At 39.4% G+C, this 18,214-nt stretch overlaps 1 protein-coding gene across 1 annotated transcript in view; it reads right to left on the bottom strand.

The window, feature by feature from the left end:
- Window positions 1-15,202, bottom strand: part of ds (dachsous cadherin-related 1) — a 91,572-nt gene extending 76,370 nt beyond the window's left edge. The window contains exons 1-2 of the mRNA XM_066404194.1: window positions 14,973-15,202; window positions 10,936-12,693 (exon numbers count right to left, since the gene is read on the bottom strand). Coding sequence (XP_066260291.1) covers window positions 10,936-12,672 — 1,737 coding nt within the window. The 5' untranslated portion in view covers window positions 12,673-12,693; window positions 14,973-15,202. The remainder of the gene's footprint in view (window positions 1-10,935; window positions 12,694-14,972) is intronic.
- Between the last annotated feature and the right edge of the window lie 3,012 nt (window positions 15,203-18,214).

Here is an 18,214-nt window from a genome sequence, read left to right as displayed (position 1 = left end):
AGGAGGAATATCGGAAAAAAGATCCTGCTGATGCTCAGAGGGGCAATTAGGTTAGTCAGCACCATGGTGCCCGAAAACGCCAAAATTCCCAGATCGGCAAAAACCATTGTTTCGGCCTTTAAGTGCAAGTCACTTCACCTGCCCATGTATATGCACTCCATTATTTGCTGTGCCGAATTGTTTTTAAGGCAGGTAGAAATTTGAAGCATAAAACCGAGGGAGAGCCTCATTTTCTTCCATCACGTCAGTCCCTTTCTAATTAGTTTTCGAGGCGGCAAAAAAGTGTTTTTGAACGAGGCTCGTTTCATCGGTGATCTGGGTTAAAAATTATACAAAAACTAAGAATTACATTAACTTACAGATAAGATCGCGATAAAATGATGAATCTGATTAGATTAGATCAGATTAGATTTTCTCCAATCGCCCTGTGAGCCGGAAGCTGGACTTAAAAATTCAAAAATATTTAAAGCCCCGTTAGCCTGCACGTAGTTCAGTTTGATTTTTCTCGTTGAAACTTTTTTCCGTTTTACACGGTAAACCATCCGAGAAACGTTCGCGTGCGTTTGAAATTAGCAGCATCCCCATGCTCAATCTTATCTTTCGCCAGACAAGTAATAAAAATTAAAATAGCAACTTACACATATACAAACCTGTATGTAATTCAGCTGGCTGAAAACGCTACAAATTATGTCTTGTCAATGTATGTACAGACGTTAGCAAACCCTGGAGATACCTAAAAGGATACGGAGATATGTATGGCCTAGCCAAGAAGTCGCGGACATGATACTTCGGGAGGCCACCAACTCGACTTGTCATTTTGGTTGATGAGCACTTTATCGTGTAATTAAACTATCGACAATATTGTGAGAGTCGCAAATTCTGCAGAGGTGAGAAGTTGGCAACTTGAATGAGATAAATTTATAATTTTTACGAAATCTCGGAGATCGGGAGAGCCCGAGTGAGTATAAGGCGAGTTGGCCAGCGTCCCCTTTTATCTTCCATGGCCTTTTGTATTTGCTAATATTATAATTAAACCAGCTCACCGACACTTTGATCGGACAGTAAAGCTGTCACATCAGTGGATTTAATGTCGTTAACGTACAGTTACTTTAAGGATTTTTGTCGACTGCGCTGCATAGTGAATATCCATTTTCCCCTCGGGATTTGCATAAATGAATTATGTGTTAAAATGTTTTTGTCGATATAAATTTTTGTTATTAACTCGTTCCTAGAGTGAAAAATTGTGCAATTTTATTATTGACATTTCGCACTCGGTAATAATTACACCCATCAAAGTAAGAACCCAAAGGTCATTAACATCCTCGAGGTTAACCTTCGTCTTCTTCGGCGTGTCCCGTCAATAAAGAAAAATACTGAGCCGAGAGAGAAACAAAAACGTAATCTTTTTTAATTCGGACCATTACGCAAGAGCAGAACACTCATAAAATCATTTTCGTGTAATCCAAATTAATCAAATTCTCCGGCCAAAAAATATGTCCACAAATTAAAACGAAATTAATATCGCATTAGTCCCTTCCTCGAGAGCCATTCTTCGGTTATGCGTGGCTACCATACTTCTTCTTTCTTTCTCTTCTTAACGTATCATCATTTGATGATTTGTATTCCTCCATCGTCGTGGTTGGCTTTCAACCTCTTAATGACGACTTTTGTAGTCGTGCCACGAAATATAGTAGAGTTTACCTGGTTTTTCAATGGACAAAGGTCGACATTTCGATGATATCATCAAAGGGAACGGAAATGAGAAACTTCTAATACAAAAATGTGCCTCTTACGAATTTGAAAAAGTAAAGCTGCGGTAATTGCTATTATTTTCACCGGCCACTTGGCCTTGTATCCGCTGCTCCGTACACGTGAAATTACATTCCTCATGCCTAATTACCTTATGGAATATTACGGCCGCTTCTAGCTTCTTGTCGGTGGGTGAATGTTGAAATTGATTGCGGAATGTCGGTCAGAAGGAAAAAAGAAGACGTTTCCAAAAGGTCCGAAACTCAAGCTCAAAGGACCAAAACGCAACATGAAAGTCGCTTAATTGAGTTACACGCAAGTGTAAATATTCTCACGAATCGTCTGAAATTAGTTAATGCGTTCTTTAACAAATTGAAAATTTGACGTAATTACTCTATTATCTCCTTCCGCTGTTTGTTTATAAATTATATTTATCATTATCGTCTGAATGATCTACTCGAAAGCTTCCAAATAATTTACATTTTTGATATGGCCTTCTTCCTTTGTTTCCATTGCTTATTTTTTATAGGCACATCGTCATTTAGCGAACTGCGCCGTTGTGCTTCTTATTTGATAAGGATCAATGTTGCCATCAGTCTTCCTTAAATATCTCTCATTTTTTAAACCCACACAGCTTTCGGTGATGGTCGCTCCTTTTCGTCCTTTTTTCCTCTCAAGATCCTACGCAATCTCGGCCCTAATTGGCCAGATGTAACGTCGTTATCTATTCATATTTATATATGGGTTTTGGAAGGATTGCTGGCAAGTCGAGAATTTTCTAGTTCAACCATCCGTCCCATTGCATCTCTTTTTGTGGTCGAACCATAAATATTTATTTCCTTATTGTGCTCAGTTTAGCCGGTGCTTGTCTATCCGTCAAGTGATGCTCGGATAAGCGGAAAAAATCATACAGAAGTTTATGTGTATTCTGTCATTGTTTTGTAATAGTCGAACAGGAAAAAACGCGCATTAAAGATGTTGATTTTGAATTTCATTCCGAGACTTTTTGCTTGAAAGCTTCGCTGCATCCAGTCATATCACCGACATTTTCTATCGACCAATTAAGTAATAACTATAACAAGTCGGGCAAATTTTTAAGGTAGTTAATTAAGTTAGAACTGAGCGTAATTAAGATTAACTACTTATGATATTAATACAGTTTAGAGTTTGGTTTTTAATTCACGACCATTTTCTGGCCGCCTCTTGGATGGTAACTCGCCCTGAAATTTTCATCAACAGATAAATTTCGTTTTATGACGGGAACTAATGTCGTAAACATCAAGCGAAATTTACGAGAAAGTTTTTGATGTTATGGCTCGTAAAAAAAATTGTTTTTCGGGAATATTTTTAAACTGCATATTGATTGGGCCTGTAAAACTAGCTCGAAATAAATTGTTCTTGGTTGCACCTCCCGTTCTAGCGATCCAACAACAGTAACGGAGGGAATTCGACCAGTACGGATGGCGTAAGCTCCGGTCTGGTATCATTTCTAATGGCAAGCTATTGGGGTAATTAAAATAGGCTGTTTTGCTGAAAATCGATTTGTCCTTTACTCACATAAGCGATGACCAAAAGAAACCCACGGCGGGTACTCAAGTAGCACTCAATTATCGTTAACATTGATTCGTTACCTTACCACCTATCCTAACGCGAAATATGACCCGAAGAACGTTAATGGCAAAATCTTAGGGCATTTCCATCTATTTTATGGGCCACTTTTTCGCGTTCGAGTGCCCATTTAATGGCTTTCGTTAATTATTTTCAGCGGGACATTCGGCCATAAATATCGTTACGCCAATTTCGCTATATAAGATGGGCACCCACGCAATATATCGAACTCTCTATGTAATGTGCGTAAAATATTAGGATGCTCTTTTAAGCTTGAATAGATAATCCGTGAATATAGAGTCTTAACCGAAATTGCTGGTAATAAAAAAATCAATTAGCAGGTCTTAATGATGAGAACAGCGCCCGCAGGAACCCATTCCTATTTGGCACGAAAAATAATGATTAGATCCTCTAATGTGGCTTACGCAATAAGCCCGTTAGGTTCCTTTGTATGACTTGAGAGATAAATTTGGAGGCGAACCTGAAAAGATTTCTATCAATTTGAGACGGTTCTGTACGACGAAGGTGCCATTTTACCTAGCGGTACTATACATATTCGAGCGCGAGTGTTAGAGAAAGGTAATTGCACCGGCGAACATATAGTTTATTACCAATTTATTTCTTGATCCATTAATGAGGATAAATCATAAAGGTCGTTAAGATCTGGTCAAGATTTATCTATTTGGCCGAAGACGTATGTGCCGCTCCGAAATTCGACTGCTTGGACGATCGCTAATAAACTCGCTTAATCAGGTGGCCAAACCGAAAAGAACGCTTAATTACGATTTTTAGAAGAACAGTTGCGATAGGACCTTTATGGCCGGCAATAAACCTGAACTCTGTATATGTCTAACTACTATGTAAGTAACCGATATACTTTCTTGTGTGTAAAGAGCACTAAAACGCGAGACGATGAAGAAACAGTTCCTACTCAAGAAACACGAACAATAAATTGAATAGAAGATTTATTTTCTGTGGTACCTCTCTCCGTCTGCTTTATTTCGTGGCTATTTATGCACAATTTCGTTCTCTAGATGTCTGTAATAATCAATTACAACCAGTGGAATGACCGCAAAGCAGATACGCTTGCAAATTTACATTTTGTAATTTTATCACTTAATTCATATTCATTGCACCTACTTCTGTTTAAGCGTCAAAAATTCAAATTTATTATTTATATTTATTATACTTCAATATAACCAAAGAGCAATAAATCAACACTCTGCAGAAACACATGATGAAGCTGCGCAGCCGACGAACGGTGTACAGGGTGTCTCAGTTTTAAGTGCCCAAACTTTAATGATGTATCGTACGTCAAAAAATAATGACAGTTTGCAATATAATCCAATATCCAATAAGGCTTCGTTTACAAAATACAGGGTGTTAAACTTTTTAAAAAATTTCATATTTTGGAATTTCTCGGACACGGTTTGAGATATCGTAATGAAATTTTTGTGATTATCTCTCATCTAAACCGTCTTCAATAAAGCAAAAAATTTGACTTTGACGTAAACAGTGACCGACGTACGCCTAGATATATTTGATAAAAAATGTTACGACACTGTCTTTTTAAAATTAAAATTTGTTTTTGAAAAGGCTGTTCAATTTGGGAGACAAAAGTTCTCTTGTATTTTTTCCAACTGACGCATGGTTTCAGAGTAAAAAAGGAAAGTTGTTATCATTGCATGTCTTAATTACATGGGTTAATTAAATTTTATTGTTTGTATGACCTATCCATTTTGATTGTTTACCGTACCTGTTTTCAAGGCAGTAAAAAATATATAAAAATAATATAATAAATAAAAAATATAAAATAATATAATAAATCAAAATGTACAGGTCGTACAAACAATAAAATTTAATTAACCCATGTAATTAAGACATACAGTGATAACACTTTTTCTTTTTACTCTGAAACCGTGGGTCAGTCGGAAAAAACACAAGAGAACTTTTGTCTCTCAAATTGAACAGCCTTTTCAAAAACAAATTTTAATTTTAAAAAAGATAGTGGCGTATTTTTTTTTTCAAAAGTATCTAGGCGTACGTCGGTGCATATATCACTCTTTACGTCAAAATCAAATTTTTTGCTTCATTGAAGACGGTTTGGATAGGAGATAATCACACAAAAATTCCATTACAATATCATCATCATCATCATCATCAATATCATCATTACAATATCAATAAAAACAGTGTCTGAGAAATTCCAAAATATGCATTTTTTTTAAAGTTTAACACCCTGTATTTTGTAAACGAAGCGTTACTGGATATTGGATCATATTGCAAACTTCCATTATTTTTTGATCTACTAAACGTCATTAAAGTTTGGACACTTAAAACTAAATCATCCTGTAGATGGACAAAAACTACATTAAACAAAGGTAAAATATCGAACTTCTGATTTGGTACCGACCATACGAACTTGTAATCGAGGAAGAGCGGTTTACATAGTGGCGAGCCTCGAGGTACGTAGGTACTTTCAAACGAGTGTCCGAGCAAGAAATAAACACTTGTACGGACTAATTGATTGACAGCTGACCCGATTTGTGCAAATAGCCACGATGGCGATTTAAACTTTCTTTTACGTTACTCAATAGTGGACCCGCAATTAATCGGCCAAACTGAATGAGTGTTATTGAGAGCAATTTGCATTTAAAAAATAGCATTAGATTTCTTTTTCTTAGTCAGATCTAAACGAAGTCGATTGATGTCATTAAGAATATACGACAAAAATAATGTTCGCTAGCAGCTTCGTTTGTATAAAAGAGAAAAAATTAACTACTAAATTCTGTTAAAATCATCGGTAATTTTTTTAAGGCTCGTCCGCGGCTCGCTATTAAATCCGAATGAAAGTGGCTTTGCGTCAGTAAAAGTCTTTCCCATATTGGCTGGGTGAAAGCAGAAAAATGGGCGCAATGAAAATGTGACGTCTGAAAAACTGCTTTGTTCCTTATATGCATGCCGACCTCAAAATTATTTTCGTATTTTTACTGAAAAAAAAGGAGAAAATAAAACGTCGGTAATGCGTTAATCCGACCCGCGAGTTAACCTTTATTTATCACCGAATTTCTTTCAGGCTCGGAATGTGAAAGAGAACAAAATACGAGCCGGGCAAATCCCAAAAATTATCCAGACAAACTGCATTTCACGATTTTAATTCACTTTAAGTCTGAAATATTTCTCAAATCACTTCTGTAGACGTCCTTGTTCGTTATTTTTCTTATTCTCGCTCGCGCATTATAATTTCACGTGTGGGTGACACAGAATATAGAAGCAGGTTTTAAATGCATTATCTTATTCATTATTTTTAATGGTTAATCTCCGGCATTTGCATATTCATTATTCCGTATAATTTAATAATGTTCTTCATTATTAGCATCCTTTTACACCTCAGGAAATTAGCATTCTATTAGATAAAAATTAATGAGGGAAAATGATTATTATTGGCGACGACTGGGAACAGCTCTGCACCCATTTTGAATGGTTTTTACGGTTGGTGGGTGAACACGGGCCTTCGATGTTTCTACTCATTTTCCACCCACCGCCTAAAACACGTTTTATATTAAGTTGTTTTCAGCTATTGAAACCGAGTAGGATTAGAGTGCGATAATAGCAAATACCCCAATTACAGAGCAGCCGTTTTGCGGTCGGAAAGACTCTAAGAGGCGGTGGATGTGATCCTTGGATGTATTGGAAGAGGTATTGGAATATGGAGGTGTCCGTGGAAAGAACTATAAAAAGTGAAAGATTCGTTGTGTGTCGTTCCATACGTTCCGAGATTGAATTGCGAATAATCTCAAATGTACTGAATAACATAACGAATTGACTAGGCATCATACACATTCCTATTTGCATTAACGTGGTGTTTGACCCTACAGGTGGCGAAAAAAATCACATGAGAATTATACAATACGGAGAGAAAAAACAAAACTAAAAGTGTAAAAGCACAAAATGACGTTGTTAATTGGGCTGCGAGTATGACACGGTGGGTTACATGCGAACCGGTCAGATATGTGACATATTTTAACCGCCCGAGCTCGCACTGACAACCGTAATAAGGCACCGCCACTAGAGGCTTCGAGCGATGCACAAAATTTTCCACAATTACTTTTATCTAAGAGGTATTTATTCACTAGAAACCCAGCGGCGTATCTGCTTTCATTCTAGACTTACAGATTTTTTAGTTTAATGCGGCATTAATCTATTTACGTTCATAAACGTTTTTAGTGAAACTCCGTCAATTACTTGCCACGTCCAGTTCTTCTAGGACATTGCTTTCAATCTATTAAACGACTTGTATTCTGAGTGACAAAATGTGAACGTACTGTTAGCTTTTACACTGAGCTACTTTTCATCGAAAGAAAGTATCTGAACGATAGTAAGGCCCACTGTCAAAGCTTCCGTGAAAACCAACTTGCAGTTGAAGTTAATAACATACCAATACTTTGGCCCTTAATGGCCCATAATTACCGTGGTGGAAACAAAGCGTTTGACCATGCAGATGGGAAAAAAATCACGTGCGAATTATACAATTAACACACAAAGAAAAAGAGCAAAAGTAAGAGTGTAAAAGCGCAAAATGACGTTGTTAATTGGGCTGTGAGTATGACACGGTGGGTTACATGCGAACCGGTCAGATATGTGACATATTTTAACTGCCCGAGCTCGCACTGACAACCGTAATAAGGACGTTAATAGACCCGGCGGACTCACTTCCAAGACGCTGTTTTGCCCATTTCGACGGCCTTTAATATCTATTTTATGACCGAACCATTGTGTTTAAATCGCCTTTCTTAATTATTTCCTCTGAAATTGAAATCCACCGGCGAAACTATGGATAGCACGCCGAAGGCGCAATGCCTTCATAAACGAATTATCCCTGAATGGAAAAAAGATTGTAAACTGGAACCTTAACATACACATTAATTCCCAACGTTAAGTACCCATTTTCCGCCTCTCCTAATAGAACCTGAATGATTGTTTTTCAAATGAGGTTCCCCCATCGGTTTTTCTTTAATGTAGTCATTATTGATAACCTAAAGCCACTCCTATCATCATGATACATTATTCAACGCGTATCGATTTCAAAACGTTCCTAACTAAGACTTGGGCGATACATTATTTTCGGATCCGGAAATTTCTTGTTCTTTTTACGATTTTACGATACCGTGGGTTACTGCTTGTTAATGAGGCTTTTCGAGAGTTTTCAGATGTGTACGCCACTGGTTTTAGCCTCGTTTGGGTTCCAGTTTTTTTAAAGCGGTCCCCCGGCATCTCCGCCATGCCCAAACCAAAGAACCGCTTCCGATATCAGCGGCTGCAAGATTCACTTGCGATATCGATTGCTTTTTTCGAAACTGCACCGTAAAAAGAGAAAGTGCACTTGCATTTTAAACGCGGAGAAAGTCCCGACCGTTAATTGAAATCTACTAGTTTGATTATTTTGGAAATCGTGCCTGTTAAGTAATGATGGAAGCCGGAGTAAGGATCGGCCGTGCATCGAATTTACGACTCGAGACTGGGGCTATCTCACGGTTAATTCTCGCCTTACTGTCGATTCGATTCGATTTTTGATACACAGGGTCGCCCATAAAGTACACGCACCGGTTACTCATTTGAATAACACATGCGCTTAGTAATTACACACGAATCGATTTGAATTTTTAAGCGATCTGCAGTTCACAATGTCTCGAAGAACTAACGGTTGGCGTGCGTATCGCTTAAAAATATACGTCGATAAATCCATGACATAATTGACCGAGATTATCGTAATTTGTAATTAGGCTGTGCGCGCATCTCGACCTTATAGGTAATCGCCGTTCATAGAGGGCCAATTTGCGACACGCGAACATAAAACTTATAAGTCTAAGGTTGAGCTTCGACGTGGAACGGTTGAGCAGGCGACCATCCATCGGAATTTTGAATTTCTATATTTACGTTATTATTAAATGACATATCCCCCGGAGTTGCCACATTAGAGTCCGACAGCGAATTTATTTTTTTCTCGATACAATTTATGACCAACGGGGAATAATGAAAATTTACGGCCTCCAATGAGAACGCGCTGCTGCATCTCGAAATTACCTATATGTCACTGGCCTCGGCATAGAATACGAAATAATAGAGTGACCGGTATCGGGGTCGTAATTATTTCAAAATGCTTCGAATGCTGGTTAATTTGTTTCTCATTATATTAAATAAACTTATAGAGGAACAAGTTGTATGCTCTACACATAGCGAACGCTCGACTTCCTGCTACACGACTTTCTAGAGTTCGGAAAGATTGCAGTTATTTGCCGGTCGTAAGTGATGTTTTACTCTTTTCCGTCTCGTGTATTATGGCAGAATCTCTCCTCTATAGACTGGAAGCTGCTTATTACGGTCGCATTGCGTTTATACCTGCTCCAACTAGAGTAAAGTTCTGACTTCGGAGAAATCTCATGTGTTTTGAGTAGATTCGTTGCTCCGCCCATGCATAAAGTGCGATTAAATCGGTGCCGTCACTGGACGACTGCTCTTATTTAGGGAGCACCTTTCCACTGGAAAGCCAGCGGCGGACTGAGCGTTTGTCCCAAAACTGCGAATTTCTCAATATTTGCAAAAAAAATAATTTTTTAAGACAGGGACGGACCACATCCATGAAAAGTCGCCTTAAAAAATCCACATATAGATACAAAGTCGGTTAAATTAAGGCAAATATGCGCATTAGATCTTTATTTTATTTACGTACATAAAAATGCTTTTAAGCAACTTATTTATCTAGGAACAATTCTCACAGATTCGGCATTTGAAGATGCTTAGTGTCCGTGGTACCCTTTTCACGGTATTTGCTTAGGCATACCGAGTTTTACCTGCCTAACCTTACAAAACACATAAAGGAATTTTATAGCCTTTTCGAGCTTCCTTTTAACTAACTATTAAAATTGAATGTGATGCACGCACTTTGTTTGGGCTTTCGTCTGTTTTCTCAGAGAAAGCCTTTGTTTTTACAAGGCAATTGTCCGATGAAAGCTCTTAAGCTCACCATCATGACGTAGGCATAGCCATAGTCGTTAATAACGAGGAAATTAATAACTGATTTATCTGAGGAGAAACTATGCAACAGAATCTGCCATCTCATAATAATTACTGGGATTCTCGCAGAACTCGCTGAGAATTATCGTTGTGTAATAGCCGCGATGGCAATGAAACAGCCGCGGCTTATATGCACTTTCTCTGAATCTAGGAAACGGTCTGAGGTGGAAATTTATTACGCTCACTTTTAACCTGCATTCGGACGCGAAAAATCCAAATTGGAAACCGACCGGTCGACGTGCAGAATGGAGGAATGTCTCAACATTTATCTAAAGTTAATAACTTCCTTTTGCTCACCCTTAACTCGAATCTATCACTGCTTTTTTACAGACGTCACGACAATTTGTTTCGTCGAAGCCGCGGGCCGTAGACGAACAGGTTGCTGTATGGTGAGACTTTCTTGCTATGCAATGCGGAAAATAGGAAGATGAACCCCATTTCTCTAGTATTTTCAACTTCGACGCTTTTACCAACCGTTCAAACTGTAATCTTAAGACAACTTACCTTTAAAATGCATCTTCCTTCCGCCTCGTTCTCCGCCACACTCACATTGTAAAAACTCTGATCGAATATCGGCTCGTTGTCATTGACATCATGAATAGTCACTAACACTGTGGCGGTAGATGACAACGGAGGGAAACCGTTGTCAGTCGCCACTACCGTCAATTGAGGTAAGGGCTCGGTCTCGCAATCAACATGCGCGCGCGTCGTTATGAGCCCGCTTCTAGCGTCGATTTGAAACCAGTTGATGTTAGCATTTGCCGACTCCAAAAGGGAGTAAGTGACGATGCTGTTGTTCCCTTCGTCTTTGTCTGTGGCGAAGACTTGAACCACCGAGGTACCGGGATCGGACACCTCCATCACGTTGGCGTCGTAGATATCCTGTTCGAATTCCGGGGCGTTATCGTTGACGTCGGTCACCAGCAAGTTGATGGTCCTGGATGCGTGCAGTGGAGGTGTCCCTGTGTCTGTTGCAATAACGTTCAAGGTATAATTGGGCTGCAGCTCTCTATCCAGAGGCAGAGACACGATCACCAAGTAGATGATGTTGTCTCTAGTGGTCAGGCCGAAGTGTCCATCGCCACCATGTAGAGTCACGTTCACGTTCGAGTATTCGGTTTTCGAGTCGGGATCGTGCACACTGATACGCGCCACGAACTCCCCGGGTTGCGCACTCTCGCTTATCTTGGGCGTAGCATCTTCACTCAGGAAGATCACGTTGATTGTGGGTTGATTATCATTCACGTCGATCACTTTAATGGACACAAACGTCGTGGCCTCCAAAGGCTGCAGCCCATGGTCCTTGGCCACTATCACCAATTCATGCAGCTCCTTCGTTTCGAAATCCAGTGCCTTATTTACAGCTACAATTCCTGATGAAGAATCTATGCGAAAAAGCATGTCCTTATCGCTCTGCCTTCTGTTGATTGAATACTCAATCTGAGCGTTGTCACCGGCGTCGTCGTCTGTGGCCAAGACTTGCAGGACACTGGCACCGACAGTAGAATTTTCCTGGATCGATGCGAAGTACCTTGATTGGTTGAATATGGGGGGATTATCATTGACGTCCTGTATGGTGATGTTCACTGTCATCTCTCCTCTTAGAGGGGGAGTTCCCCCGTCCAAAGCCTCAATGACCAGGCTGTAGTACTCGCAAGTCTCCCTATCTAGAAATCCATTTATCTGCAAATCTAAGTACAAAACCCCGTCGCGTTCCCTATGCGAAGATAACCTGAAGGTGCTGTTGACATTCCCGGAAATTATGTTATATCTCTGAGTGTTGTAAATATCCAAATCCAAGTCTCTTGCCGGAGGCAAGGTCCTCTTAACATCCCTAGGAGTATTTTCCGGGAACTCTATATTAACCAATTTCGAAGGAAACACAGGGGAGTTGTCATTCTCATCCAGTATCTTGACCACCACCTTAACATTATCTCCGTTCAAAGGTATGGCCACCAAAGAGTAACTAGCTCTAGTCTCCCTGTCCAAGGGAACCTTAGTCTTGATCTCTCCAGTTGTGTGGTCAATACTGAGGTCGCTGTCCACTGCAGCTCCTACCGGGACGATCAGATAAGGCGGACCACTGCCCAGAGAAGCTCCATCACCGATGAATCCTATTTTGGTGCCCACGGGTACTCCCTCGGACACCTCCAAGTCCCGCACGTGCTCCGCTGCTGCCGAGACCAGCAAGAGCAAGTTGGCCAGATGCAGGACCACCACCATGGTGTTGGAGGGGGGCATGGTCAGCTGTCATCGAGCATTCTGAAAACAAAAATGGGTTGTAGAGATTTCAGAGCGTGTCATCGGTGCAAAGCAAATCCAACAGAAGAGATAGTGAAAAAGATAAAGGAAGTATCACTATAAATCAGCCCAAAACGGTTCTTAATATATGTTTAAAAACACGGTTATCGCGCATTTTAATGGCTTTCATTTCTTGGAAAACGTATTGGACGGATAGCTAATGCGTAATGAGTTTCTGAAAGTGGCGTGAACGCATCACTATAAATCAGCCCAAGACGGTTCAATTTTTTTAAGCGCTTCATAGGCTCGGAAGCTTGAACATTTACGGATCTCCTCGTCCAAATTTACTATTTTGCCACGTAAAAATTTGACGTTTTACAACGTCCGAGTGGAAATTGTCACTATAAATCAAACCAGTTTTATTCCTCCGAAAACACTGCAGTCAGAGCATCTACCAAGACCCTAAAGCTGACCTGACTACATCCGTAACTAACTGCAAATCTCCGTAATCACATTCATCGCTATAAATCAGTTCAAGGCGATTACTTTCAAAGATGGTGGGAACGAATTTTCATAAACGGTCTTTGGAAAAGGACTGATAACGAGTTCTACCGTGTGTTTGTTCCTATTTTACCATCTCCGAAATAATCATTGAATTTGTTTGAGAACGGTCGATACGATGGAAAGAAGATAATGAGCTGCCCATATAGAAATTATTCATATTAAAAATAAATTTAGGTACGAAATAATTGCCGGCCGCACACGAAAAGATGGTTCTCATTAATTTGACAAATGATAATTTATCGCCTAAGCTGTTGGTCGAACGAAGAATGGTCGCGGGTTCATCGAACGCGACCTTGACATTGGTTATGCAACACTCAGATGCAGTTTTAAATAAATAATTACGGTCACGATGGAATTGTTAGCTAATGAGAGACAAACAATTGACCAAGCAATGTCCTCGAAATCAAGCGATATTTCCTTCCCAGAGCCCTTTAAGGTGTTTTCTCGTTTTAGACGCGTCTCTGCATCCAATGTGTCGAGGCACTTAAATGTTACTTAATCAAAACGTATTCCACTTTCGCCGCTGCCGAAAACACTTCGGATCATAAAAAATAATTGCCGTTTTGTTGCGTGAGAACCATGCATTGCACATCGTACAGCACCCATATGGGTATGGGACAGAGACAGAGACACTGCAGATTGGTCATTCGCACAGATGGTTTAATTACTCCACAATGAACTCAACAAAACTGACAATGGCTTTTCTAGGAAAAAATCTCCGTTCCAAGGGCCATGGTGATGTCCCCAATTTCCGCAATATCCGAGAACTATCGTGTGCACCTACACACGGGGTGTTGTCCTTGGGGAACACGCATAAATTCGGAATACCTTTTAGGTCGTTGCTTTGGGCTGGCTGCCTAGAACCGGGGACAACAAAGGTGTCAAGTGCAAATGCAGTCAAAAATGTTTTAATATTAATGAAGTTGGGCAGCGTGTGAGTGTGACTATTGCACCGCAGCTTCGGTGCAATTTTCACAGGATTTTCAGTGAGGATTTCATTCATCTATCAAATTTGATATTTCAACAATGCGATACTAATGGTTTCTCATTGTTACTCTGAACCAATCACTGGCGAATTACGGCGGAAATTTGCACTTGTGCAATTATCACGATAATTTCTCTGATCCCTGCAGCGATATTTTGTAACTAACTGAAATATGAAATCTTGCGGTCGCATTCTTCAGGGATGCACGTTTTCTTCCAACTTAATTTGAATTCGTGCAAACTTCCCAAAATTTCGTTGCACTTGTCATATTGGCCCCCGTCTGGCGACGCCTACACAGGTGGTAGTCGAAGATTCACTCTCCCTGGATCCAAATACGTTTTGATGGTACTATGAATCGGGAGGTAACATCGAGTAAAAAGGCTTTCAAACTGAATTTAAAAAGAGTCTTCAAATTTGTAAGTAGATACGATTGATCTCAGCTTAGAGACAAAAACTGGAAATGCCGCTTGAAGATTGAAAAATTGTCCTGTTTATGCTGATGGCTGGAGATGAGCTAGAGGCAAAAAGAGAATTCTTTAAAAGGCAAAAAGGCTCAAAATTTAATTAGACGAATGCTGAAGAGCTGTCGCCTCGGGCTATGGCATTCCAACAATGTGGCCTCTTTGGGAGCTTCGCTGTCAAGGCGACACCCACTTCTTCACCTAGTTTTTTCGTCAAATTAAACCCCGGATGCAATGGAGCTTATACGTCTAAAATATTATCGGCGAGCAGAGCTGGTTCCCGGCCGTACCTGCAAGAAGAGAGACTCTCCGGCAGCCAGCGGTCCCAACCGAGCAGCACAGTTTAATCCAAAATATTCGGTGGTGCACTTCACAGAACCAAAAGAGACATACATGTACCGCACTGAAATCACTCAACCAACATCGTACCAAGTCCTAGTTAGGGGTAAAGTGGGTGGAATAACACAAGAACCGAACGCAACCGTTCTTCGCGGCGAGGCGGTACCTGTTCCTCAGGTTCTTAAGATGGACTAAACGAGATGGAGCCGCAAGAGTGGTGCCCCCTCCCGCATTCCTTTGCGCCCCCCTGCCCCACCTGTCGTCGTCGTGGTACCCGTGGACCGCGTTAGGCACACAGGTATAAGTCGGGTCTGTACGCGGCAAGTTTGAAACGACGAGCCGCTCATTGTTTGGCCCGAGGAAATGTACCATTGTCTTCTCTATTTCGGTGGTGGTGAATCTTGGGCGCAAATTGGTTGTTTGGGCAATTCTTCCATTTGATTGTCGGCTTTCGCCCATTGTTTCAGGGCGCTTTAAATGGTAAAGAACACGACGAACGTGGGACATACTTTCGGACGCGAAGCTCTCGGAGAGTTCCATAGGCGATTGGCCTAGAAACCCGTTGGGCATATTCTCGCGAGGAAATATCTTATATATAAGTGCAACGAAAATTATCGATATTTTTTAGAAAATTTGCACCAGAGTCCTTGTCGTTACATGAATTGTATTGAAGATGTCAAATTGTCTCGCAAAATTATAATATTTCAGCATAGTAATACTATGATAATGAATAATTACACTTGTGTAAATTGCGGTGTAACTCAGACGTCATTAGTTTTGCGTTGTACAAAGTGATACATCTGACCCATAACACAAGAATGAAAATCCCTACCTGCACCGCCACTGTGGGTCTCGGGCGATGCTCAAATTTCTCCACAATTGCTTCTATGTAAAAAGTATTTTTCCGCGAAAAACCCAGGAGCGTACTAACTTTTCTTTTAAAATTACAAATTTTTAAATATTACATTTGTTCAGTTGATGACCTAGTAATCGAAAGAGGTAGATCTTATGCAGGCGTTTGCACATACATTCATTTGAGTATCTCAACATTTGCTATAAACATATCATTTATTCGGAAAATCGTCAAAGAATTGGAAAGCATTCTCTGACGTGTACCTTATACGTTCTCATATTAGTCTTACTCGAACCGCGTACGAAGCTACTTAATACCAATGTCAATTTAAATGGAGTCCTTATGAATATTCCTGCGTATTTCAGTGGGTACCCATCAGGCGAGTAGTCCGCGAATAGACAACACAATGGTTCTGTTCTGTAGGCCAAACAATGAACGGTCTGCCTTTTCCAAGTCACCGCTCTTTGGCCATTCCGATTCGATGCAAAATCGGACGAACGCGCTTTAATTTATCGACCAAATTGGAAAAAAAATCCTCTCCGGGTCCCGACAAATAAAGAAAAAAACACAAAAATACACAAGCAAACAGGGACACAGTTTGTCTCGATTTTGGATGGTAATTTCATGAATTTGGGCGCAAACACAATGGGGATGAAGGGAGGAGATCCACTTGGAAGATATATTATATACCATAAAACGTATAAAAAATCAAAATTCACTTATTCTATTTTTTCCTTTTATTTTCTTTGAGAACAATGCCGACACCCAAGTAGGGATATACTATATACATATAGATATATATAGATACAACTAACTGAGGATAATATTCATCCTTTACTAAGGGTACCTATAAAGATCTTTGTTGACATTTTGGTGACGAAAAAATTCTTGGAAAAATTAGTAAAAAGCGGCCATTAACAATTATATAAAATGGGAGGAGGATAAATATATAGAATGTATAAAATGCTCTGAAATTTATCTTGTCAATTACTGAGGAATAACAGTTCGCATGAGTCATGCCATCATTCCAAAAAATTTATTTTAGGTAGAGCATTGATGGTGGATTATTGTACCTAATTTAAACCTGTATTTGACTTTAGAATCTGAAATGGCACTAGAGGTTGAGTCATACCTTATTTAAAAAGGTTAGCACGTTTTTTTTTTTCAATTTTAGATAAATTGAATTATGTTGAATATATGTTGAAAATAAATGAAATTTTTGGAATTTTTCATTCAAATTGAACTACTACTAAAATAAACCTGAAAAATGGGTGGCTGTAGATGCAGCTATGGTAAATTAAAAGTGAGGTTTTACACATAGTCACCTCAAACCTCATCGTAATATGCCCAACCTGTACCTACATTTGTAAATTTGTGGATTACATTGGTTTATTATTTAACACGTGGTATAAACATTGGAAAAAAATTACATGATGACAATCAGAATTAAAAACCCTTGCAAATGAGGGGTCGTTCGACCTATAATGTTATTTGAAATCTGAGGTTGAATGCACCTCCACAGAAAAGGTTGTTTTGGTGAATTTGCATTTAATTCTAAAATGTGGCCCCTTCAAAAACAAAATCGACGCGTTATGGAAATTTTTAATATTTTGATTGTAGTTCAAAATAAGCCAGGTGCAAAATTTTCGATAGTACACACTGTATATATTGATTTTAAATATGTGTTTAGTTTTCCACTTTCATCATTGGAAATTAACGGGAATAAGTTCGGATAAAAAACCCCACTCACACTGTTCAGAATGGTTTTTCTTATTACTTATCTCAAAAAATATGAACTATCTTTTTTATTGAGCCCCTTCTCTGAGAGGTGGAAAAAATCCTAAAAAAATGAATCAGTATACCGTCACTTCGTGTTGTCCTGACAAGTGACGCCACCGAAACACCATACACAGCACTAGCTGTTAAACGGAGACAGAATACTTTTATTGTACAATACTCGATTTAGCTACTCACCCTTAGATGGCACCACAATAAATTATAAAAGAATATTTAACATAGTCACGTGTAGATAACATCATGTTAAGTTTCAGGCAACCCACAGTACAAATTAAGATTACTCACATCCCGCTGGTCACGAAGAGGATCACTAAGCGTTTTCGTTAGGAGTCTATACCAACATGAATTTCCAAACGGAATTCGTAAAAAGGGAACTTTTTGAATGATTTATTACAACATTTAGAATAAACTTATATCTACTGTGTATAAGAGTATTATTATTATCAGTTGTTAGAGTACATGTAAAGGAGACAAGCCCAAAAGAGGAAAGAAAAAATTGTGTGTGTGATCAACGGTTTCATAGTTTCTGGTCGAACATTCCAA

The sequence above is a fragment of the Euwallacea similis genome, chromosome 33, assembly GCF_039881205.1.
Source record: "Euwallacea similis isolate ESF13 chromosome 33, ESF131.1, whole genome shotgun sequence".
NCBI classification, from domain to species: domain Eukaryota; kingdom Metazoa; phylum Arthropoda; class Insecta; order Coleoptera; family Curculionidae; genus Euwallacea; species Euwallacea similis.
This window is presented reverse-complemented; position numbering and strand designations above follow the sequence as displayed.